The sequence below is a fragment of the Panthera leo genome, chromosome B4 (genome assembly GCF_018350215.1).
Source record: "Panthera leo isolate Ple1 chromosome B4, P.leo_Ple1_pat1.1, whole genome shotgun sequence".
NCBI classification, from domain to species: domain Eukaryota; kingdom Metazoa; phylum Chordata; class Mammalia; order Carnivora; family Felidae; genus Panthera; species Panthera leo.
Window position 1 is genome coordinate 87527897 of NC_056685.1, and position 25869 is coordinate 87553765.

Consider the following 25869-nt stretch of genomic DNA (forward strand, 5'->3'; position numbering starts at 1 on the left):
GGAAGGGTCAGAGAGACAGCAGGACAGAGGATCTGAATTGGGCTCTGTGCTGACAGCTGACATCCCAGTGAGGGGCTCACAAACGGGGAGATCGTGACCTGAGCTGAAGTTGGCGCTTAACCAACTGAGTCACCCTAGCGTCCCCTGTTTCTGTTTTCTATTTTATTTACTTCTGTGGCTTATTCTGTTGTATTTTTCCCAACATCTTAAAATAAAATTTTAGCTCACTAATTTTCATTTTTTCTTGTATATACATGAAAGACCTTAAATGTCACCCTTGGTTCTCTTTTAGCACCAAATTATTTTCATTGTCATTCCTTTATCAATCTTATATAATTTCCAATTATGATTTATTTTAGCCATGAGCTATTTAGTTTCATTTTTCAAACACAAAGGACTTTGGAACAACCATTTTTTTCTTAAAGATTTCTAATTTTGTACAGAAATGGAGATCTTTACAACATGGATTGTTTGATACATTTTAAAAATTTTTTACCACTTCAAACTGCAATTTTTATGAATGTTTTAGTCTTGTTTGAAATAATCTGTATTCTCTAGTTGGGCAGAAGAATCTGATTATGTTGTCCTAATTTTCTATATCTTTAATGATTTTTGCTTGATCTATCAAGCTTTTTTAAAGTTTCTCAATTTCTATATATAATTCTTGAGTCTTTCCATGTTATATACTTTGAGGTGATGCATTCAGATACAAAAAGATTCGAGACGTTGCATTTTCCTTATAAGCCATTCTTTTCATCATTTGACAGTGTCTTTTTCTAATAAGGTTTTGTTTTGTTTTGTTTGCTTCAGAGTCCACATTGATATTTAATTAATAACATGATAAGATAACCCAAAACAGATTTTGATATGTCAGCAAAACCAACTTTCCTTGATATTTTTCTGCCATGTTATTTTTCATCCTTTTACATTCAACGTTTCTGTATGTCTTTGTGTTTTAGGTACCTCTTATGATAAAATAGCTTAAAGCTGCTTTTTTTGTTTTTGTTTTTAGGTATAAGAACCTGTTTTTTAACAAGTCAAATTAGTCTACTCACATGTATTGCAATTGCATTTGACCTTATTTCTACTATTGTAGATATGTTATGTTTTCTATATGCTATGCTTTTCATTGCTTTCCCTCCCACCCCCACCCCCCATTTGCTATTATTGTTATCATTGTTGTCTTCATCTGCCTTCTACTGGATTGGCTTAATTTACTGTATTATTTTCCCTTCTTCCACTCATTTGGAAATTGTTCGTTTTCCTTTCCTTTTTTTTTTTAAATGTTTACTTTTTTTCTTTTGAGAGAAAGAGAGATAGAAAGAGAGCACGGGGAAGGGACAGAGACAGAGGGAGAGAGACCGTGAGAACATGACCTGAGCCAAAGTCAAGAATCGGATGTTCAACTAACTCAGCCACCCAGGCGCTCCATTCTTTTTCTTTTTTTTTTTTTTTTAAATAGTGACTCTTAAATCTTTAACATAGTTGTCTTAAAAATGTCTAAAGTTAATTGATATTTCTATACTTCTGTCATTTATTGTATTTGTTAAAATTATTTCGCTTCAACTTTTTTTTCTTAATTTTAACTGTGGTAAAATATACACCAAAAATCTACTATCTTATCCATTTTTTAATGTATAGTTCAGTAATGTTACGTACACTCACATCATTATGTACCCAATCTCCAGAACTCTTTTCATCTTATAAAATTAAAACTCTATACTAATTAAACAGCAAATCCTCATTCCCTGCTTTCCCCGCCTTTTGCAACTACCAGTACATTTTCCCTCTCTATGAATTTGACCACTCTAGGCACCTTGTGTACGTGGAATCCTATAGTATATATGTCTTTTTGTGACTGGCCTTTTTCACTTAGCATGAAGTCCTAAGGTTCATTCAAACAGCTTCTTTTTAAAACACCCCTCCCTCAAGTCAGTCTATTGTTTTTATTTCCTCGCTCACCAGTGCTCCTTATATTCCTCTCACTTCTAGGTTCAAATTTCATCTTCCTGAAGTACATGTGTGAGAAACTGCGAGAAGTCAGTATGTTGTAAATTCAATCCTTTCCTATAAATCTCTTTATTTCCCTTCATCTTGAATAGTTTAACTGAGTACAGAATTTTAAGTTGGTTTTAATTTTTCCCTCAGCACTTTGAAGATATTATTCCAATGTCTCCTTGCACATACTGTAACTGACAAGTTTCCATCTAAACGGCATTTCTTTAACAGAGAAATCTTCTTTTTTGTATTTAAGATTTTCTATGAGATCCATATTTTTATGTTCATGAAAATGGGTCTACGTACTTATAGGTATGCATGTATGTGCATTGGTTTTTTTTATTTTTATCATTCCCATCAAACTCATTGTAATTTCTGTGTGTATGGGTATGTATGTGCGTGTATAGAGAGTGTGTGTATGTGTGTATATAGAGAATTATTTTTTGTTTTATTTTGTTTTCATGAAATTCGTTTTAATTTCCAAATCTGAACCTGAAGATTTCTGAGTCTTTTGAGGGGGAGGGGGAAGTGTAGCCATTATTACTTTGAATATTGCTTATTTTTCATTCTGGAACTCCTAATAGAAATATGTTGGGTTTTGTCCACTCTCCACGTGTCTTAATCATTCTTTCTGATTTTTCATACTTTTATCTCTATCCTGCATTCTGGTAATACAGTAGATTAAAGGATTTTTTTTTTTGGAAATGATCCCTCCCTTCACCTCTCCCTATAGGAGGAATATGCTTTCTCTGCCACAGATTTTAAGCTTGCAAAGTTGGGCTTCTCTCTCCATCACCTGCTTTTTGCATGAGAACGTGACTCAAGTGTCTTCTGGCTTGAGGAGCATGAGATGTATGTGGAACACACTTTAGTCCACCCTGCAGGTGGCAGGCCAGCTGAGCCTGCCAGGATCAGCTAAACTTCAGCCAACCCAGAAGGGCATAACTAAGAAATATATGTATATTATCATATGCCACTAGGATCTGAGGTGTTTTGCAAGGCAGAAAAAGTTGACTGATACAGAATTTTATATTTAATTTTTTTTAATGTTTATTTATTTTTTGAGAGAAAGAGATAGAGCACAAGTAGGGAAGGGGCAGAGAGAGAGGGGGAGACACAGAATCCAAAGCAGGCTCCAGGCTCCGGGCAGTCAGCACAGAGCCCGACGCGGGGTTCGAACCCACGAACTTTGAGATCATGACCTGAGCCTAGGTCGGATGCTTAACCGATTGAGCCACCTAGGTGCCCCTATAGAATTTTGTATTTAGAGTGGAGTGCTGTCATAACAAAAACTTAAAATATGTGGAATTGGCCGTGGGAATGGGGAGTAGGCAGCGATGCAATTATAAGAGAGTGGGAAAATGGCAGCAGTCTTATGTAGTAGCAAAACATTTGGGAAAATTGTTACCTGCGATAACACAAAAGTCAGAGTATGTACTTAATATACTTATTAAGTTGGGTGAGGTTATTTCAAAGCAGAATGTTAATTAAAAAAAAAGCTAGCTGCTGCTTAGCTACACTGCATTTAAAAAGGATAAGCTGTGATGAACACCGGGTGTTGCATGTAAGTGTTGAATCACTAAATTCTACACCTGAAACTAATATTACACTGTATGTTAACTAACTGGAATTTAAATAAAAACTTAAAAGAAAAAATGAGACATAAGAGGTAAACTCAAAAAGAACTGCCTGGATTACAAACAGAATTGAGAAGGAATTTAAGAGTCCAGAAATTCTGAAATTTGTAGGGTTGAAAATGAAACTATTTATCATGAAGTCCCAACCTAAGAGAGAAGGCAAATCTAGGTTGCTACCAGTAACACATGACCCTTGGGTAAAGGCAAAATCAAGGCTGTAACTGCAACATCCTTTAGTAAAACCTCAGAAAAGATAAAGGTGGTACTGCAGGTCAGAGTACCATGAAAGCAAAGCTTGACATGGAAATTAGCCTGCACAAAAATGTTCTCAGAATCAACACCTCTAAAAGAAAAGGAAGCAAGCAAGACTGGGCAGAGAAAGAAGGTGAGCTCTACTACATTTACAAAAAGTCTTCACTCCGCTGAATTTAGATGGCTCCTCAGAGTTGTTCCAAACTGAGGCAAAGGTGTCAAGCCTTTATAATCCCACATCAACCAGTCATTACATACTGATTGTCCCCTGGAAGTGAGCATGACCTACGCATGGTAGCTCCTTGTTTGATATTTTATGAAAGATCCTATGTCATGAGATCAAACCCTCTGTAAGTCCTTTGATGGTAGAAATGGTTGAGGCACTGTTGGCAGGAAAGGAAAATAATACCTGTAATGTCAATTCCAATCAAGATGAATCACTGCCTTCTTCCAGGGTAGGACCCAATGTATTTAACTTACCACCATTTGTTTCTCTTCTGGGGTTGATTCCATATCACAGGCTCACCATTGGTCTCTGTTCCTGGCAGGGGACACATGTGGTAGCAGTAAGGGTTAGATCAGCCTTGACAAAAGGGAACCCATTCTTTGGTGCTGTTGTATAGACACCATGGTTATGCATTCATGTGCTCATTGCTATGGCTCTGGGGATGGAGGCTATTTGATGTCAACTGTTGGTGTCATTCAGTCTGTTTGTTCAATACCTGTAGTGGTGTATCCTTTATGATTGGTGTTCACAGGTAACACTAAAATCTTGACACTTTTACCCACTCCTCTAGGTCCAGCCACATAACTTTTCCTTAAATTTCCTGATGCTCAATCTAACAATATTTCTCTTTTCAGGACCCTGACCAAATTTGTCTTTTCATGCAAAGTGGATGACCAAGTGTACCATCCAAAGCTCTGTTCACTGGGAGAACTTCCCCTCACTACTTGCTTTCAAGTCCACTCATGAATGGATCTATAGTGCAGACGCCATCATTTTTTGGCTTATACCCACATACTGAGCTGAACCATTTCTAAATAAAACCTCAACTTGTCCCCTTTATTATAAACTAGTCATAAGGTAGCCATCATGCAGCCAGAGGTATGAGCTTAGGTGGACTGTCTACTACATATATTATCTACTAGATCTCTTCAGCTGGGGTGGGGGGAAGGGGGAAGGGAACTAAGAAAGATTAAGAATATGGCATAACAGAATATTGATGGAGGTATCTGTAATTAAGGCTATAAAGTGAGGTGATATCTCAAAGAGAATTGTGGATGTAGCTTTTGGCATGTAGCATTGACTAGCATCAAATACATAGAAGATCCACAACAACTGAAAGTATCACAGGCTTGGACTAAAAGTCACTGAGACTCTTCAGATATAAAAAGAACCTTGCGCGCCAGTGTTCTACACACAGGGGACAGACCACGAGTCTCTTAGCCACCAAGAAGAACCCTCCTCAGAAGTGGCTAAGGAGGGTGATGGAAAAGGATAAATTCTCCCTCCTCACCAGAGGAGCAGAGCAAAGTGCCCTGAAGAAGCATAGAGGGAAGTGTTTTTCAAGAAACAGAAGTAAGACTTCATCAAGGAATATTCCACATCCCCAAGGTGGAGGGACTTGGAAATAGTTGCCTAGCAAGATTTAAGAATTGCTGTGGACCAGTGACTCCCATACATATCTCATTCTTCTTCTTGTCAAACATAACTGTTGACTATAGTTATCCTACCTTGTTCTACCATCATGTATTGAATGTGTGAGAGCAGATACCTTATCTTTTAAGTATTCAGGGCTTTGAATCACAAGGAGATACTCTACACCTTATATAAATCATGTGATCCTAGACTTTAAGCCTAATGTCATGCTTGAATGAGATTTTTGGGGTGTTTTGAAATTACTGAGTACATATGGTTAGTGAATGAATATTTGTGACTAAAAGGGCAGACTGTAGTAAAGTAGATTTAAAACACTGTCCAACATATAGTCATTCCTTCCCTTCTCTTCCAGGCAGGAGTATACTTTCCCACTATTTGATTTATGGCTTAGTCATATAACATCCTCTGGCCAATGAGATATTAATGAACACAACAGGACCAAAGGCTTACAATATGCTTGTGTGGCTGGACTTTCTCTCTTGCCCTCCAGCTTTTCCCATCAGAAGAACATGCCTCAGGTAGCCACAAGTCCTTATGATGACAGAAATGTACAACATACTTGGGCTCAACTTGCAGCTTAGAGCCAAGGTCACTTGAGTCTAAACTAGATTTGCCAAATCCTAATGGTAGTAAATGTATGGGAAGTAAATGAAAGTATATTTGTTGTATGCCACTGAGTATGTGGGTGGTTGGTTACAAAGCAGAAGCCAATTAATACAGGGAAATTTTCTCAGATTAAGAATTTATGAACTGTTTCCTCGTTTGCATCATATTGGTAACTTAACCTGTTACTATGAATATTTGTTGGGGGGGAGTGAGGGGCACCCCCACCCTCACCCCAATTCATATGTTGAAACCCTAATCCCCCATACCATGGTATTTGGAGGTGGGCCTTTGGGAGGTAGTTACGATTAAATTAGGTTATGAGGGTGGGGCCCTCATAATGGAATTAATGGCCCTATAAAAAGAGGAAGAGACATAAAATGGCTCTCTGATTGACTGCTTGGACAGAAACATCTGTCTTCCCCTGTCTTTGGCCTGGGACTGATCTCATCTGAACCTTCTGCTAGGTCTCAGGTCTTCAGACTAGAAATTAAACCAGGGGCTTTCCTGGATCTCTAGCTTCCAGACAGCAGATTGTGAGACTTCTCAGCTTCTATAAATTGTATGAATAAATAAATATATATATATGTGTATATATATATATATATACACACATATATATACACATATATATATATACACATTTGTATGTGTATGTATATGTATATATGTATATCTATGTGTATATATGTATATGTATATATATGTATATTTGTTTCTCTGGAGAATACAGAATTTGGTACTGAGAAGTAGGGTGCTGCTGCAACAAATACCTAAAAATGAGGAAGTAGTTTTAGAACTGGGTAATGGGTAAAAGCTGGAAGAATTTTGAAGCACATTCTAGAAAAATCTGGTATTGCTATGAAGGTGATTCTAGTGAGAGCTCAGGAAGAAAAGAAGAGAGCTGAAGAGAGAGTGCCTCTGTCTTCCTCGAAAACACATGAATAATCCTGAATGGAATGGTAGTAGAAATGTGGATGTTACCAGCCATCTGATGAGATCACAGGAAACTGGAGAAAAGCGGCAAAGAATTTGGCTGAATTGTGTTTGTGTCGTAGTGTTTTGTGGAAGGTAGAACTTCCAAGTGATGAAAGGGGATATTTAGCTGAGAAGTTTTCTAAACAAAATGCTGAAGGAAAAGCTAGGTTCCCCCTGAATACATAAAGTAAATTTCAAAAAAGAAATTAATTAAAATAGAACTGTTGAGCAAAAAAGAGACCAGATCTTAAATATTGTGGAAATTTTCAGCCTGTCCATACCAAATAGGAGAAACTGTGTTGGGAAAAGAATGCTAAGGGTGTGGCTGACTTGCCATTTAATTAAGAGATTAATATGGGTGTGAACCACAGACCTAATCGATGACCCCAGCAGGGGCGTTGCCAGTTTGAACTGAAAGGAACAGAGATAGGACACAATAAAGGAAGGCTTTTGGGTTTCTTAGATCCTAGAGGACCCAGACCATTGAGTCTTAGGCTACAAATATGTGACATTCTTCAAGACAAGGGAAGCATGACCCTGCTGCTGACTCGGAGATCATGAGAGTCGCCAACTCACATTCAGCAGGCCAGACAGCTCTTAATCCAAACTATGGGGGTGAAGCTGCCAGGAGCTGTGGGGGATTCACAGTCACTGGCTGATCTATGAGGTAGACTGCAGCTTCCCACTGAGCCATGGGGATGAAGCTGCCAGCCCAGTGGATCTGGACGGCAGAGCACCAAACGAAAGAAGACTATTCTCCCACTTTAAGGTCAAATGGGATTTGCCTTGCTAGATTTCGGACTTACTTGGGACCCCCTCCTCTCCCGATTTCTCCCTTTTGGAATAGAATTGTCTACCCTATGTCTAAAATACCGTTGTATTTTAGATGCAAGCACACAACGTGTCTGGTTTCACAGGTTCACAGCTAGAGAGTTTTGTCTTGGGATGAATTATACTTCAAGTCTCATCCATATCTGACTTAGGTAATAGCTACATGAGACTTTGGCCTTTGGGGTTTAGAGTTGGTGGTGGAAACAATGGAGACTTTAAGGGATGTTCAGATGGAATGAATATACTTTGCAATGTAAGGATATACATTTGGGAAGGAATGATGGCAGAATGCTATGGACTGAATGTTTGTGCCCCACCCCCCAAATTCAAATGTTGAAGCCCTAATCCCCAATGTGATGGTATTTAGAGGTGAAGCCTTTAGGAAATAATTAGGGTTAGATTAGGTCATGAAGGTGGCTCTCTCATGATGGGATGAATGCCCTTATAAAAAGAGGAGGAAACAGGAGATCTATCTCCACCAAGTGAGCACACTGCCTGGAAGGCAGTCACCTGCAAACCTAAAAAGGGCTCTCACCAGAACACAATCATGTCCACACCCCGATCTTACACTTCTAGCCTCCAGAACTGTAAGAAATAAATTTCCATTGTTTAAGCCACCCAGTCTGAGGTATTTTTGTTATAGCAACCCAAGGTGACTAAGATCCCTATCCATTTAGATTTTAATTTCAATAACCATCTTATATATTCATAGAAGGTCTAACTGGTTCATTTTTCAATTTGCCTTTTCGTTTTTGCACATTTTACTGTTCTTTCCTTAGTTTCTATTTTTTATGTTTATGACCATATGAAATTTACTTATTTTTAACACAGATTTTTCCATTACTTACGGTTTTTTAATTTTCTCTTTTTGGTGCATATGTTGACACTTAAATGGTAGTTGGTTTTCTAGTGCATCTTGTAAATTTTTATGTTATCTTCTGTGTATGATACTTTTCTATGGTAGTCCATGAAACCTAAAATAGAATAATGTTTCTACTGGGAAGTGTTCATTTGATTCTTTCCCATATCGAGGGGTTTCAACATCCTTGGATCAATAGCCTCTATTCAGCAAGTTCTACATTCTGAATGTATTCTTTCCCCATACACGTATCATAGTAATGTTTGGTGAGAGTTTATACCTACTATTCTTTAAATCTTGTTTTTGTTTTTATCTATGATACCTGGAGAATTTTTTTAATTCTTGATTAATTTTTGATATAATATCTACCATTTCTATAGGTTCAAGAGGGATTAGATAAACCATGTTGACAAGTTTCCAGATTCCCAAATTCTTGTAAAAGAATCATGTTTATTTCATCAGATGTTTTATGCCTTATGGTACTGCACCCACACTGTGATTTAAAAGATTGCTTTAACTCTATAAATGAGTGTTTTGAAGATAATAGAGCTTCTCTAGAATGACTGATTGAAAAAAAAAAGTTGACTTAGTTACTTGCAAACAGATAACTGGTGATCTAAGCATAAATTACAAGTATAAAGATCTATTAAAGTGGTCTAATTGAAAAGTAAAGTTAACACTGCAGAGGTAACAAATACTAAGATCACTGTAGAATAGATTATACTGCAGATTACTTTAATATTACTTTGGGGGTCTGGGGTGCCTGGGAGGCTTAGGTGGTTAAGCATCCGACTTTGGCTCAGGTTATGATCTCACAGTTCATGAGTTCGAGCCCCGCATCAGGCTTTGTGTGGACAGCTCAGAGCCTGGAGTCTACTTCAGATTCTGTATCTCCCCCTCTCTCTGCCCTTCCCTGCTCATGCTCTTGCTCTCTCTGCCTCTCTCTCTCTCTCTCACACACACACTCTCTCTCAAAAATAAAATAAACATTAAAAAATATTTTTTAAAAATATTACTTTGGGGTCTGGGGGGTTGGCTTTAATTATTTTATTTTCTCTTATTTTTGTTTTGCTTTGTTTTCTTTCAAGTTTTTATTTAAATTCCAGTTAGCTAACATATAGTGTAATATCAGTTTCTGGAGTAGAATTAGTGATTCATTACCCACATACAACACCCATTGCTCATCACAAGTGCCCTCCTTAATACTCATCACCCATTTAACCTATCCCCTCTGCCCATCTCCTTTCCAGCAACCCTCAGTTTGTTCCCTATAGTTTAGAGTCTGTTTCATGGTTTGCCTGTCACTTCCCCACCCCCACCCCCATGTTCATCTACTTCAATATTACTTTGGAATTCTGTATCTGAGGAATTTTACCTAAGAGCATACTAGCACGTCCTATGTGGTTGACTTGGGACTCAAAGTGAGTATTAGGTATTCAGAAATATTTGTTGATTGAATTAGTGAATGAATAAATGTTTCTTTTTTGTATGTAATATAGGTGTTATGTAAAAGCAAATCAGTATGGTGGGGTCAGAGTGCACTGAAATAGTAGAAAATGTAGATTCTATTGCTCTGCATGTAATGCCTTTATGATTAGAGGAGGACACTTACCCTCTCTGCACCCCATTTTCCTCATACATAAGGCAAAATATCTTTACACTTTACAAAGTTACAGTTGAAATAAAATCAGATGAATATACACGAAAGCATTTTGAAAATCATAAACTACTTACTATGCTGTTAAAAAATATTATTTGCACTGAAATAAGAAAATATGAAAATGAGACCCTCTTACAGCAAAGACTTTTCCTTTAAAGGTTAAGCTATGGTAACGAAGTGACCCAAAAGTACAGTATCTTAAGCAAGATAGAAATTTCTCTCTCACCTAGAAGTCGATATAGACAGTCCAAGGCTGATATAATGGCTTAATGATGGAGTACCAGACTGTATCTTTTTGCTTTGCCATCCTCAATAGATGGCTTCCAATATGTGGGGAAAGGTGGTAACTCTAGCTCCCACTAACATCTCTGATTTTCAGCCAGCAGAAAGGAAGAAAGGAAAGGGGGGGAGTGATAAACAAGACCCTTTTTTGAAAGAGCATATATGAGAAGTTTCACACATCACTTGTGCTCATGTCCCATTGAACACAACCTAGAATATAACCACATGTATTTGCAAGGGAGACTTAAAGCCCATGATGTGATCACATGTTCATAAATTGGAAGACAATATCGTTAACATGATAATCCCCAAATTGATCTGCAGATTCCGAGCAATATTTATCAAAATCCCAACTGACTTCTCTATAAGAATTGAAAAGTGAATCCTACTATTCATAGGGAATTTCAAGGGACTCAGAATAACCACAGCAATGTTGAGAGAGAAGAACAAAGTTGGTGGACTCACACTTCTTAATTTCACAACTTTTTACAGAGCTATATTAATCAAGGCAATGTGTTACTGCCATAAGGATAGACATAGAGATGAATGGAATAGAACTGAGCCTTCACAGTTATGGTCAGTTAGAAAAAGGGTTCCAAGACAGTTAAAAGGGGGAAAGAATAATAGTTATAACAAATGGCGATAGGACAATTAGATATCCACATGTAAAAGAACTAAATTGGGGAGGGGGGGGCACCTGGGCGGCTCAGTCAGTTAAGCGGCTGACTTCAGCTCAGGTCATGATCTCATGGCTCGGCTCGTGGGTTCAAGCCCCATGTCGGGCTCTGTGCTGACAGCTCAGAGCCAGATCCTGCTTCAGATTCTGTGTCTCCGTCTCTCTCTGCCCCTCCCCTGCTCGTGCTCTCTCTCTCTCTTTCTCTCTCTCAAAAATAAATAAGTAAATTTTTAAAAAATTTAAAAAAGAACTAAATTGGACCCTTTCCTCATACCACATACAAAAAGTAACTTAAAATGGATCCAGAGATGAAATGTAAGTTCACTAACTATAAAAATCTAAGAATAAAACAAATGTGTAAGTCTTTAGGACATTGGATTAAGCAACAATTTCTTAGAACACCAAAAGGATAAGAAACAAAAGAAAAAAAAAGAGAAAAAACAGATAAAACTTAACATGACAAAAATCAAAACTCTTTTGCTTCAAAGGAACCAACAAAAAAAAGTGAAAAGAAAACCGATGGGAGAAATTTGAGGGAAATTATCTATCCAATAAAGGTCTAGTATGTATAATATTTAAAGAACACTTACAACTCCATAATAAAAAGACGAATTACCTGACTAAAAAATGGGCAAAGGATCGATTTGGATAGATATTTCTCCAAAGACGATATACAAATGACCAATAAGCAAATGAAAAGATTCTCCACATCATTAGCCTTTAAAGAAATAGAAATCAAGGGGAACCTGGGTGGCTCAGTCAGTTAAGCCTCCAACTCTTGATTTCGACTCCAGTCATGATCTCAAGGTCTGTGAGTTCTAGCCCCACATGGAGCTCTGCCTCAAAGCATGGAGCCTGCTTGGGATTCTCTTCTCCCTCTCTCTGCCCCTCCTTTGCTTGTGTTCTCTCTCTCTCTCTGTCTCTGTCTCTGTCTCTGTCTCTCTCTCTCTCAAAAATAAATAAATAGAAATCAAAACCCGAGTAAGATAACACCTCACACCCACTAGGGTGTCAATAACAAAAAAAGACACATAATAACAAGTATTGCTAAGGATGTGCAGAAATTGGATTACTAGTAGCAAATGTAAAATGATGCAGCCACTTTGGAAAACAGTCTGACTTTCTTTAAACGCTGAGTGGCCATTTGACCCAGCAATCCCACTTTTAGGTACTTACCCAAAAAAATGAAAACGTACATTCACACAAATACTTATATGTGAATGTTCATAGCAGCATTATTCATGGTAGTCCAAAAAAGGAAATCCAATTGTCCATCAACTATTAATGGATAAATTAATGTGTATATCCATACAACGGAATATTATTCAGCAATAAAATAATGAACTACCAATACATGCTACAACATAGATAAACCTTGAAAACGTTATGCTAAATCGAAGAGGCCAGTCACAAAGGTACACATATTGTTTGGTTTTATGAGAAGTGTCCAGAATAAGCAAATCTATAAACACAGAAAATAGATTCGTGGATGCTTAGGGCTGAAGGATGAGGAGTTGAAGTGACAGCTAAAGGATATGGGGTTTCGGCAGAAGGTAATGACAATATTTTAAAATTGATTTGGTGTTAGATGTACAACTCTGTGAATATACTAAAAACTATTGCATTGTACTTTAAATGGGTCCAATGTATAGCATGGGAGTTATGTGTCAGTGTTTTAAAAAAAAAAAAATCCATAGTTTCTTTGTGTGGCCATATGTTCAGTTGAAACTTCTATTGCTATGGAAGAAAAGCAGAATATATATGTGTATACTAGTGGACAGTAAGCAATCTCTGACATAGGGAGTATCGTGACTTTCGGCATTGTTGGTAAGTTTCCAATTTAGTGTCGAGTCATATTATATTAGGAATGCCCAGCAAAGGAGCGGCGCCTGGGTGGCTCAGTCAGTTGAGCGTCTGACTTCGGCTCAGGTCATGATCTCAGGGTCAGTGAGTTCAAGCCCTGCATTGGGCTCTGAGCTGACAGCTCAGAGCCTGGAGCCTGCTTTGGATTCTGTTTCCCTTGTTCTCTGCCCCTCCCCCGCTCACACTCTGTTCTCTCCGTCTCTCAAAAATAAATGAACTTGAAAAAAAAAATTTAAGAATCCCCAGCACCAACACAGTGATTTATTGAATTATTGTGATACTACAGCAAGGGGATTGAAGTAAGCAGTTATTTGGATGCTAGTCCTGGCTCTACATTCACTAGCTTTATTATCTTGATAAGTCACAACCTCTCTCACTGAAAAGGTAAAAATTAAACCAGATGATTGCTACAGGTCCATTAAGTTCTAAGATCATTTGGTTCCAACTGTACAAATTGACCTTTTCACAGATTGTTTCCTCCCCATGTGTCATTTTGAGGCACGCACTTGTTTAGAGTGTTCCCTTGAGTGACCTTCATGTATATTGCCCACTTTAAATATTGTTTAAATAATATTTACTTCTCATTCTCAAATAGTTGATCTTGAATTTTCTTTGTCCTTTCCAAGTTTGTATTTTACTCTTTGAGGTACTAATGTACCTCAAGTTTTTGCCTCAATATTTATTATAGATTCCTAGGGCTGAATTTGACATCAGGGTAACAAATCCAAAGGACTGACTTTATTCTTTTTTAATTTTTTAAAGTTGCTTTATTTATTTTGAGAGAGACAGAGAGAGAGTACAAGCAGGGGAGGGGTGGGGGGACAAAAGATCTGGAGAGTGCTGATCTGCGCTAAGAGCAGAGAGCTCAACGTGGGGCTTGAACTCGTGAGCTGTGAGATCGTGGTGAAGTCAGATGCTTAAGCCACTGAGCAACCCAGGTGACCCCAAAGTCCTGACTTTAAACAGGGAAACACTCAACTACAGTTTTAAATATCATTAATAAAGGAGATTCCCCAAATTATTCAGCAGTAATTTCTAAATAAGGAATCTCTGTTGTAATTAACACAAATCCTTCAATTCCATCTGTTTCCAATTAAGGAAAGTACATCTCTAAATAATATTTTTCTAGATGTTTTGCTCCTAAACTTAATTATATTTAATTATTCTTATTTTAATTTTTTTTTTTTTTTCAACGTTTTTTATTTATTTTTGGGACAGAGAGAGACAGAGCATGAACGGGGGAGGGGCAGAGAGAGAGGGAGACACAGAATCGGAAACAGGCTCCAGGCTCCGAGCCATCAGCCCAGAGCCTGACGCGGGGCTCGAACTCACGGACCGCGAGATCGTGACCTGGCTGAAGTCGGATGCTTAACCGACTGCGCCACCCAGGCGCCCCTAATTATTCTTATTTTAAAAGCCATGTTTACATTGTCATCGTCTCTGTGTGTTATCTAATAACTGGTTTTTTATTCAAGACTCCTTTGGTTCTCATTTTGTGTTCCTTCTTACCTGTTAAAATAGGAGAGTCCGAAGGAAGGAGTTAGTTCCATAAACCAATACATAGGAACGTTCAGTACTTTTTAGGGAAGTCATGTTCCCTAAACTGCTCCTAAGTATGCTGTACTCATGAGAAGAGAAATGGGCCCAGGAAGAAAAGATCACTTAAGCTCATTTTGAGGTAGGGTGGGTAGGATAGGGGTGAGGTATCCACTGCCACAATATAAAATGGAGAATGTTTATCAATAAAAAGAATAATTGCTCATTTTTCATTTTTGTTGCACTCTTTTTCTGTAGAAATCAAGTACTAAAGTACTAAAGAATGTGTCATTTTTACATATCCCCTACATGATTCTTAGGTCAAGAAGAATCTAAAGTTTTGGGATGACAGCAGCCTATAGAAAAGTCTCTTTTCAGTGCTTCCAGAATGAAATCACCTTTTAATAATAAGAGTTTCTACTGTGGTAATCCTTATGCAGTAACAAAGACTATGACCCTTAAAAATGTAAAGCTACCAAGGTTTTGGTACAGAATCTATAACTTATTACACATTTAAATTGTCATAGAGAAAAATGTGTGGTTCACTATACAAGTATTTCATTCCCTCTGCTAAAAATGATCTCTAATTATAAATATCTATGTGGTATAGTATATTTGTATTATGTTTTTATTTAACCATTTATGGCCTAAATCTTAAGTTAGGTCTTTTTATACAGTACTTCTCTTTTACTATAAAAACTAATTACTTTTACATTTTTACTGAAAATATTTGTCACCAACTGAATACACAATTCTTAACAGTTTATTGTGTTTTAACTGATAGGGACTATACATGGTTAATGTAGAGACATCAAATAGAAGAAATTATTGAATATTAAATCAGTCCACTGAGATAAGCCAACATCTTTATTGAAAATATATTTTAAAAAAGAAAAAAATCCTATTTGAAACGATAACAGTTACAGTATGTGAGTTATACTAGAGCTGTTCATTTAATTTACTGAGATTAAATAATCCTAGAGGGCTAGGGAGAGATCATTCTATCAAGAATGAACAATCCAGCCCCACAGCTACGATATAATTTCACTCTTGTCACAGGCCATTGCCTGAATCTGAGCAAAATTAATTGAAGAAGCCAACTTATCTCCTTAGACTAATGCTTCCCAAACTTTGGAAGGCACAAGAATCACCAGTGAACTTGTTAAAATGCAGAATTCTAAACTTTATCTACCAGAGATTCTGATTCAGCTCTGGAGTTGAGCCGAATAATCCGCATATTAAAATGCACCTCAACTCTTTGTGATACAGCTTATCTAGAGATTCCACTTTTAGAAACACTACCTTAGAAACACTACCTTAGGCTAAGATGATTTCCTTTTTTAACCCTCCAGCCATTAACAGTCCATTGGATAAGTGATACCTCTAGGCAGCCAAAAGGAAGAGAAAATTCCAACTGAGTTCCATCATCCTTTTAAGTTCAGATGAAGAGTAGCATTCTCTTGCTAGATACACTGCTTCCCAATTTAAGAGTTCTCTTTTTTGAGGCAAAGAGCACTAGAATTTAATTTGGGGTGCCCAAGTCTATTCTTAATCAGAGAATACTATTTCTCTAGCTTTTAAGGAAATATCTTAAAAAATTCCTCAATTGATTTTATCATAAATTTTCTTGGATGTCATGATAGCAAATATGTAATAGACTCAACATTGGTAAAAATTTCCTTCCTACAGTTTCCCATTGAAGAATCTTTCTGCATTTTTAAAAACTGACTTATTCTCTTTAACATAGTTTTAAACTTCTTTCAAACTTGGAAAAAGTGTTCACATCTCTATAAAATTTTATTGTTTTCTGAATTAATTTGCACAACATGAAAATAGAAAGCTAGAAAATGCAAACCTTTTTAACAGTAGAAGCATTTGGGGGGAAATTATTTTAGAAGGCTGACAGTTCTGAAGTTTTAATTTTCTAATTTCCTTTAATTTACTTCAAGAAAAAAAAGTTTGAAATTCATTTTTCTCTGAAAAGGCTGAAAACTCACGGTACAATGCCATTTACATGAGCCATTGAAAAGCAGTTACAGGATATAGAGTCTAAAGGGCATTACTTAAAAGCACTCAGCCCTTGCCCTACTAAAAGCAAGGTTTTTGTCTTCTTACCTTGATCTACTTCTATTTCCTATCAACCACTTTAAGTAGTCAGTAGAGCTGAGGGTTACTCTTAGTTTTAACCTGCCCACAAAGACATTTCATTCAGTAAGTACTTACAAGGGAACCACTGTCCACATAAGGTTTTATAAATGCCTGAGGACACAGGCAGAAAGAAAGGGAGGGAGCAACTGAAGGAGAGAGAGGAGAAAGGAAGTAAGGGAGGAAGGGGGAAGGAAAGGAGGGAGGGAGAAAAGAAGGAAGGAAGGAAAGAAGGGAGGAAGGAAGGAAACTTTTGGCTATATGTATTGATTTGTAGTTTGGCTAGTAGTCATAAGTACTATCTAGCTCTATATATACTTACAGCTCTATTTCTCATAAGTCAGCTTGACTCAATTTCCTCTGATTGTAATCATGAAGTTGGCTAACAGCTGCTTTAGCTTCCCTGAACTGATTCAGTCTCTATTAGTAAGTCTGGATAGCATTTCTTTTGCATAGTCAATAATTATTCCACTGCAACATGTCTAGAAGCTGTTTGAGGATCTACTATTTTCTATCCTTGGCTGATATCTGGCCAGTTGAAGTGTAATCCGCACATTTATAAGCTCCAGGTCCTCACCTTTGATGGGTATTTATTATAATTTGATGTTAAGAATTTGGTGACATTACCTGAAGAGTTAAAATAATCTCATAATTGCTGACGACTTTGGTATGGCTATTATTTTATGTATTGTATCAGTTTTATTATTATTTTTAAATGCTTATTTGAGGGGGTGGGGAGGGGAAGAGAGCTAGGAAGGAAAGAATCCCAAGCAGGCTCCCCACTGTCAGGGCAGAGCCCAACACGGTGCTCAATCTTGTGAATCCCGAGATCATGACCTGAGCCTAAATCAAATGGGCCACTTAACTGAGTGAGCCACCCAGGTGCTCACTGTATTGTATCAGTTTTAGAGCTCATCTCTAAAAATGTCTTCCATACTTTTGTCAACTAGCAGTTCGGATAATATATCTTATTGAGCCCAATTTCTTATAATTGTTATCCAAGACATATCTGTGTACTGCTATAGTAGACAGACAAATTGGTCATTTTGGGTCTAAAATGATTTTGTCTCAACTTCCTTAGGGTAGGCTGATCTACTACCTGTTTTAGTTTTCTATTACTACTATAACAAATTACCATAACTTAGTGATTTGAGACATTATAAATGTATAATCTTATATATTTCTATAGGTTACAAGTTCAATACAGGTCTCACAGGACTGAAATCAAGGCATTGGCAACACTGTTCCTTTTTGGAGGGTTTAGAAGAGAATTCATCCATTTCTAGAAGCCATTCACATTCCTCAGCTCATGGCCCCTTTATTTTATCTTCAAAGCGATTTCTCTGTTGTCATATTTACCTTTGACCGCAGCCAGGAAAGTTTCTCTACTTTTAAAGATTCTTGGGATTATATTAATGGATAATGGATAATGGAAGATAATTTTCCCATCTCAAGGTCCTGAACCTAAATCAAATCTGCAAAGTCCTTTGTGTCATGTAAGGTAACATACTCACAGGTTCTGGGATTAGGACACTGACATCTTTGGGGAGCCGTTATTCTGCCTTCGGTGTTGTCAGTCCATGGGTAAGATGACTGTGACACATGTCTTTGATATGTTATGTACCTATTTTGTAATTAGAGATCTTCATAACAATAGTAATATTTTTCTGTTATATTGCTTCCAAGTACATTGTTTTATCCTTCAGAATACCTTCACGGAAAAGACTGTGAGTAAAGCTGGAATTTTAATATTATCTTTCTTACCCCTTTAGTGATTAGGTTTCTTTGATATGGGGTACTATTAATTTTAACACAACTGCCTAATCATTTTAATTATTGCATAGCAGCTTTGTGATCTTAATGAACTTGTTTAGACATTTGTCTTACTAGACAAACTGTCCCAGTCAAAGAGGGACAAATATTTCATGTGTAAATGGTACTATACACTGAGCACTATTAAGAGTTTCACATTCAAGGGGCTTCTGGGTGGCTCAGTCAGTTAAGCACCCGACTTCGGCTCAGGTCATGATCTCGCTGTTACCGAGTTTAAGCGCCATGTTGGGCTCTGTACTGACAGCTCAGAGCCTGAATCCTGTTTCAGATTCTGTGTCTCCCTCTTGCTCTTTGTCCCTCCCCAACTCACACTCTGTCGCTCTCTCGCTCAAAAATAATAAAATAAACATTAAAAAATTTTTTAAAGTTTCACATTTGTGATTTCATTACCATTTTACTGAATCCTATGAAATAAGTCTATTATTCCCATTTTACAGATGAGGAAACTAAAGTTTTCAGTGTTACAGAACTAGCAAGTGGCAGAGTGGGCCATTCACATATAGGTCTTTCCAATTCCAAAATGTATAATCTTTCCACTCTATTCTATAAACATTTCCATAAACATTAAGTTAAAATGTGTATGGAGGTGTATTACTATTTCCTACACATCTCATGAAAAGGAAAAGTTTTCCTTTCCTCCATACTATAGAAATCATGTCAAACATATTATATAGTAGCATTCAGCCACTAATAATTTTAGAAATCCATAACTGACATAGTTCAAAAGGGCCTAGACAGAAGTATACTGGCTAGCAACAAAAAGCAATGGTAAATATTTTATAAAATCACTAGACTTGTTTTATCTTCCTCATTGAGGTCTTCTAACAGACCCTTAATAGGGTCTGTAGTGCCCTATTGCTTAGAGACCTGGAAGACAACATCATGAAAAATGCCTCATTTAATGTTTACATCACTCCTGGAACATAGATGCATTCTTTAAGACCTGCCATTATATTGTTCTAAGACTCTTTGTAAGCAGTTTAAATCTTTTTGCTATCTAAGCCAAAATGAAGAGAAGGATTGACCAAATAGAAAATCTGAATAATTCAGTCCTCTCATGGGAGAAAACAAAGTTAATCTCTCTGGAATCTATATACTTACAGAATCAGTAGATCATTACACAACTATCTCCTTCACTTTGGATGTGTAGACTTCCAAAATCCATAAGCATTAAAGAAAACATTTTTAAACTCTTGCACAAACCTGATATAAAGTAAAAACAATCAAGTATATAAAGATCAATATTTTGTTGTGATTTAACTTGTCTTTTAAGACAAAAAAATCAGCATGTCTAAAATAATTTTGCTTTCTAAAGTTCATTCATTATTATGAAGTTGGGGAAAGGACTCAGAGGCTGTTTAATGTTTCTTTTTTTTTTTTTTTTCATGAAGTGGTTCTTTATCAACCTTGAAATCTGTCAGTAAATATAAATAACAAAGTATAAAACAGGCAGATTATCCCTACTAGCAACCTTGATTCGATCTATATCACTCTTGCTTGGATAGGATAACCCAATTCTTTCTTGGAATAGTTTCCCACCATGCAAGTACATTTCATTTAAAAATTCCTACAAACCATAGAATGTACTATGTGTATTAAGGATTTTTTGTTGTTGATGATAGAATTCTAGACTGATTAGACTATCTGATTTGTTTATTGATTTCATTCAGTTTAGTTCTATTACCATTCAGTGAGTATCTACTATGGAGTAGACTGACATCAACCTTCAGGGTAGTGTCAGCTTTCAGAGCATTTTGTGTGTGCTTCCAAAAAGAGAATATCAAGCAGCAACTCAGATAATCAAATTCCTAGACTTCATGCTGATGTTAAAATGTGACTTTCCAGATCTTTTAGGGTAGGAGATATAATTTTGTTTTTTCTAATTTTTTTAATTTAAATAACTTTCATTGGAGCAGACAGTTTATTAGAATTCCCACAACTTCATACCATCTTACAACAGATTTGCTTCACCCATTTATAGTTACATAGTCTAACCCTTGAAAGCATTTGAGTTTTAGTCCTGGAAGAGTCTAATCACCTTATTTTATAATGAGAAAACTAACGTTTACAGAGATTAAATGACTTGACCAGGGTTACCCAGCTAATTAGTGGCACTGAGCCAAACTCAAAATTCATGTATACTAGTCCTTTGTACAAGACGGTGTATTCATTTCACTACTTTCTCTTTCTCTTTATCAGGACCTAACGTTTATCTGAAATAAGGAGACTTTTTTTTTTTAAGTTTTAAAAACTATAATGGCACTTAACAATTTTTACTCATATCTCGTTTCACATCATTAACAGATTAAGCACTTTACTACATGCTGTTTTGGTGTTTGCACTACTCCCCCGCCTTTCCACTGCCTTTTAGCTATTTAGAGAGCCAGTAAAGGGAGAAGGGAACTATAAAATTACAAAAGAGAAAAGAATAAAGGGTTTAGAGTAGTGAATAAAATTGGAGGGAAAGGGAGTTATCAGAGGAAATAACTGTAGAGGAAGAACAAGGTAGAAAGAAAAAGTGAAACACTGCTTATTGAAGACTAAAGATAGTAAGACTTGAGAAATAAAGACAGCAAGGTATCAATCACTGTTCTCTTCAGGGATGTGCTCATTCTGGAAGATTCTTCCTTAGGCTCATGTAGCCAGCACCAAACAATACTGTGAAGTAGGCAAAACTTGTCTTGGACTTCTCAGTATTTTCTTCCATTCCACTTTATTTAAAAACACAGTGTTTTTTCTTCTTTCTCTGGTGCATCCCAGGCTGAAAACTGGTTCTCACTTGAAACCTCAGGTTTAAACCTCACTCTCGGGGCGCCTGGGTGGCTCAGTCGGTTGAGTGTCCGACTTCGGCTCAGGTCATGATCTCGCGGTCTGTGAGTTCAAGCCCCGCATCGGGCTCGTGCTGACAGCTCAGAGCCTGGAGCCTGTTTCAGATTCTGTGTCTCCCTCTCTCTCTCTGACCCTCCCCCGTTCATGCTGTCTCTCCCTGTCTCAAAAATAAATAAACGTTAAAAAAAAAAAAATTAAAAACAAAAACAAAAAAAAAAAAAAAACCTCACTCTCTCCCAAAGGTTTACATTTGAAGTCCTATCTCTTAATCGGCGTGTATAAGAAACTCTCTGAAACGGATCATATAAACATCAGTGAGTAGAGAGGGGAATTATTCAGAAGATCAAGGAACCTTTCCTACAGTATCTCTAATTTCAAAGCCTACTCTGCCTTTATGTAAAGTACACTTGGTTTGTATCAAGCCTCATTTCTTAAGTTCTCAGCATACTCCTCTCCCCTTCTCAAAGCCCTAGGTTAAGGTTTTAGTGGACAAGAAAAGTGCAGAGAGTCTGAAAATGTAATGATAATCACCAAGCAAATAGTACACTCTTACAAAGTTGACTAAGGGAAACATCAAGACACTGATTCCAAATAAGCAATGTAAGTCCTGGCTTATATTCATTTATCTGTATGATTCAAGAGAAAGTTACATTTCTCATCAATTACTACTCATTCAGAAAGGAAGTGGACTTTAACCAATTCAATGTTTATGAATAATATCTTATCTCTCTTCATAATTTAAAATACAAGCATAGGTAAAACAAGCAGAATTTCCATAAATTAGTAAACTGAGGTGTTAGAAAGTTGACTGCTATAATTAAGATCATCATTTCACAATACGTGTAAGTCAACCATCATGCTATACTCCTTAAACTTACACAGTGATACAAGTCAATTGTTTCTCAATAAAAAGCGGGGGGGGGGGGGGGGGGAGATTGTAAAGATTGGTAGAAAAATTAAAACTTACCCAAAACTTCTAGATTTTGGAGCTAGACTGGTTTCAAATTTTAGTTCTGTCAATTGCCTCAATTCCTTCTCTACAGAATGGAAATAATAATAATACCTATGTCACAGGGTTGCTATGAGGAATGAGTTAATATTTTAAAGTGCTTAGAACTGGTCTTGGAACTCTATAAGTGCTTATTAAATAAAATACTGTAATTGTTATTTCTTTCCTGCCTCCAAAGGCAACTAATTAGGGCTACAAAATGACCTCATAAATCTGATGTATAATTCAAATTAACATTTAACTTACATATGTATGTTCCAGTTAACTCATTGCCTTGAACATGGTGCAAATGGAAAGATTATTTTACTTTGCTGCATGGTTATAGGCTTCAATATTTCAAATATGCATTTTCTTTGAAAGAAAACTGAATAGTGTGCATGAGGCATCACTTCTCAATTATGCTATGTTTATAAAATACCATTCATGCTGTCTCTGTCTCTCAAAAATAAATAAACAATAGAAATAATAATCAATGGAAGCTATGTTTATAAAATGATAGCATGGTTTTGATTTCGAAGTCTGTGAAATTTTTTTCAACAGCTTTATTGAGATATAATTTATATACTACACAATTCATCCTGTCACTGGTAAACATTAGTGTTTACTGATTAGCTATTATGTCCCAGGCAATAAAAATGTTCCATTTAATCTTCATAAAAATCCTTTAAGATAGGTATTATTATTCCTAATTTTATGATTAAATGAAAAGTTAAGTACTTTGGAGCTAGAGGTTGAGGTGAGGTTTTAACTCCTATTCATGACTCCAATATTCCTATATCATGCTGCTTCCCCCTTGGAAAATTACTTTGTTGTCTTTTAGGGGTTGGCGGGGAGGGGGGAAATGTGACCCTTTGATGGTACTCATGGGTAGGGAAAGTTTTTTTTTAACCTTCATAAAGAAAGTCAAATAATATAAGAAATAGCAGTAACTGGAAGCTTCAAAGTCTGAAGACTCTCAAATCAAGGATGCCATGATAATGCAAAATAGTATTATGAAGAAAATAAGCAATCATAATGCTGATACACACACATCATAATGCCAGTATACACTACGTTAATTTAGAAGGGCTCAGTACTTCTTATGAGCATAACTGCATTCATCTTTATTACATTCCCACCAAATGAGTTAGGGTAGACATTAAGAATGGGAAAGGGGAGATCATGCAGGAATTCTTATCCATCTTCTAGACTTTTCAGATCATTTACATTATCCTAAAGCCAAATTTCTGGACCTCATGCTTGGAAACACTCAAGCAGTTTTGCCACAATTCATTTGAAACAAATATTTAGGTGGTTCTTACATGTTAGGTAGCACTATGCTAGCCACTAGGTGTTCAGAGGTTTAAAATACACACACACACACACACACACACACACACACACACACACACACACACACGAACCCAGTGCAGCTCAGTTTATATTTCAGGTCGGGATTTCAAAAAAAGAGGTAATCAGTGTGCTCTGGTGGACAGATAGCACGTGGGCCTTGGAACCTGGGTTATGAACTTACCTCTCCACGTACCGTGTGACCTTGGCATTTGATTTTTGATACTCGATTTCCCCATTTGTAACATAATTGGCTATAATTAAAGCTGCTATTACTACATATTTCAGATATACACACATTGGGAAGGTGTGGTCAAGAAAATGTTACTTTATAACATCGAAGATACAGGCTTTCTTGCACGTTTTCTTCCTCTGTAGTATCTGGCATTATTTGATACATATTTCACACCCTGTTCACCGAGGAATCAGAACGTGTTTTTCACTGCAGTTTGGCGTCTGGGTGTGCCTGGGGAGGCGTCACAAAGAGCCTATAAAAGGTTTCCACCTACAACAGGAGTAGGAGGGCAGGAAGGAGTCCAAGAAGGGCACTGAGGCCAAGTGTTCGGTTTCGGATTGCTCTTTGGGCCAAACTTCACCGAGCTTAGGTTCTGCGACTAGCAACCTAAAGACTGGTGTCTCAGAATGGTTAAAATTCTCTGCCTGCCGTATCTTAGCCGTCCCCACGCCCCCCGCCCCACCCCACCCTCCAGCGTGATTGAATGCGCAAATAAGGGTTTTTAGCCGTCTGTGAGAAAGAGGGAGGGAAAGGCAGAAGTCGAGGATGGACGGGGCGGTGGCACCGCTCTAGAGACAGAGGATCCAGGGTCCCACAGAGAAGATATAAAACCTGGCGGTCCCGGGCCACAGGAGGCCAAGACGAGATGCTGAACGGGCGGGGGCCGATGGGGGGCAGCAGACCACGGCGGCGCACTCGGTCCGCCCCCGGGACCGACTCTTGTCCCGAGGTGCCTCCCCCCATTACGTCTCTTTTGGTTTCGACCTGCCGACTGGGCGGGGCCGCGGGACGCCATTCCCACAATGCTCTGGGGCGTGCCGCCGCCGTCGCTGCCGCCTCCGCTACCGCTAGTGGAAGAAGATGGCGGAAGGCGGAGCGGCGGATCTGGACATCCAGCGGTCTGACATCGCGACGCTGCTCAAAACCTCTCTCCGGAAAGGGGACACCTGGTGAGAGAAAGGCGTTGAGGTGGCCGTGGTTGCGGGAGGATGGGGGAGAACTGGGCGGGAACTGCGGGCCGGTGTCTTTCGCTAGTGACAGGTGCGGGTAGGTCCGGCGGCCGCCGCGCTGGGCAGCAAGAATTGGGCTGCTCCCGAAATGCTGGGGCAAAGATTGGACCCGAGATGAGGGCCAGGGTTCGTGGCTTGTCGGGGCGCGCTGAGAGGTGTGAGAGGAGGGGCGACGGCGACTCACTCAGTTCTTTTCCTTTCCGTCCTCCTTCCTTCCGTAGTGCCGCTCCCACCTCAGGCCTTCCCGAATGATAGGTTACAGTCCTTTGGCGTAAGTCTCCGAATTTTTGACAGGTCCGGGTCCCGCGGCTGATCAAGAGCTCACCCTCTTTCCTCCTCCAGTCGTTTCCTTTTCCCGGCATTGTCGGCATTCAAGTTCCTCGTTATTCTGTTGCTCGTATTCTTCCGGGAGGCGGGCTGCAGGATGTTTGCGGTTCCTACTACACAGGTGGCATGTGTCAGGGCGCCACTTAAGAGAAAGAAACCCTAGTTTCCAGGTCCTTGTCAAAAGGAGGGATAGGAGTACAGATCCTTAGGCTAATGAGGAGTACCACGTGGTCTTGTGCTTTCGGGGAGGCTTGGTAGAAACCGGCAGCATTTCTCTTAAAAGCGCAGCCCTCTCCTCGTTTGAAGGATAACGCAGG

At 38.0% G+C, this 25869-nt stretch overlaps 1 protein-coding gene and 2 long non-coding RNA genes across 9 annotated transcripts in view; 1 reads left to right on the top strand and 2 right to left on the bottom strand.

Annotated features, from left to right (window-relative positions):
• Window positions 1–4264: 4264 nt before the first annotated feature.
• LOC122224765 lies at window positions 4265–20010 on the bottom strand. The gene is made up of 3 exons (XR_006204923.1): window positions 19915–20010; window positions 8808–8933; window positions 4265–4428 (listed from the first exon to the last, which is right to left on the bottom strand). It is a non-coding gene; the product is annotated as an uncharacterized LOC122224765 (long non-coding RNA).
• A 1552-nt stretch (window positions 20011–21562) lies between these two features.
• Window positions 21563–24518, bottom strand: LOC122224764. The gene is made up of 4 exons (XR_006204922.1): window positions 24165–24518; window positions 22610–22679; window positions 21868–21932; window positions 21563–21612 (listed from the first exon to the last, which is right to left on the bottom strand). It is a non-coding gene; the product is annotated as an uncharacterized LOC122224764 (long non-coding RNA).
• Window positions 24519–24636: 118 nt separating this feature from the next.
• USP15 (ubiquitin specific peptidase 15) overlaps window positions 24637–25869 on the top strand; it is a 118967-nt gene continuing 117734 nt past the window's right edge. For all 7 annotated transcript variants that reach the window (XR_006204921.1, XR_006204917.1, XR_006204920.1 and 4 more), the window contains exon 1: window positions 24637–25165. Coding sequence is in view for 3 of the 7 variants with exons in the window: in XM_042947038.1 (XP_042802972.1) it covers window positions 25077–25165 (89 nt within the window). In the remaining 4 variants the exon portion in view is untranslated. The remainder of the gene's footprint in view (window positions 25166–25869) is intronic.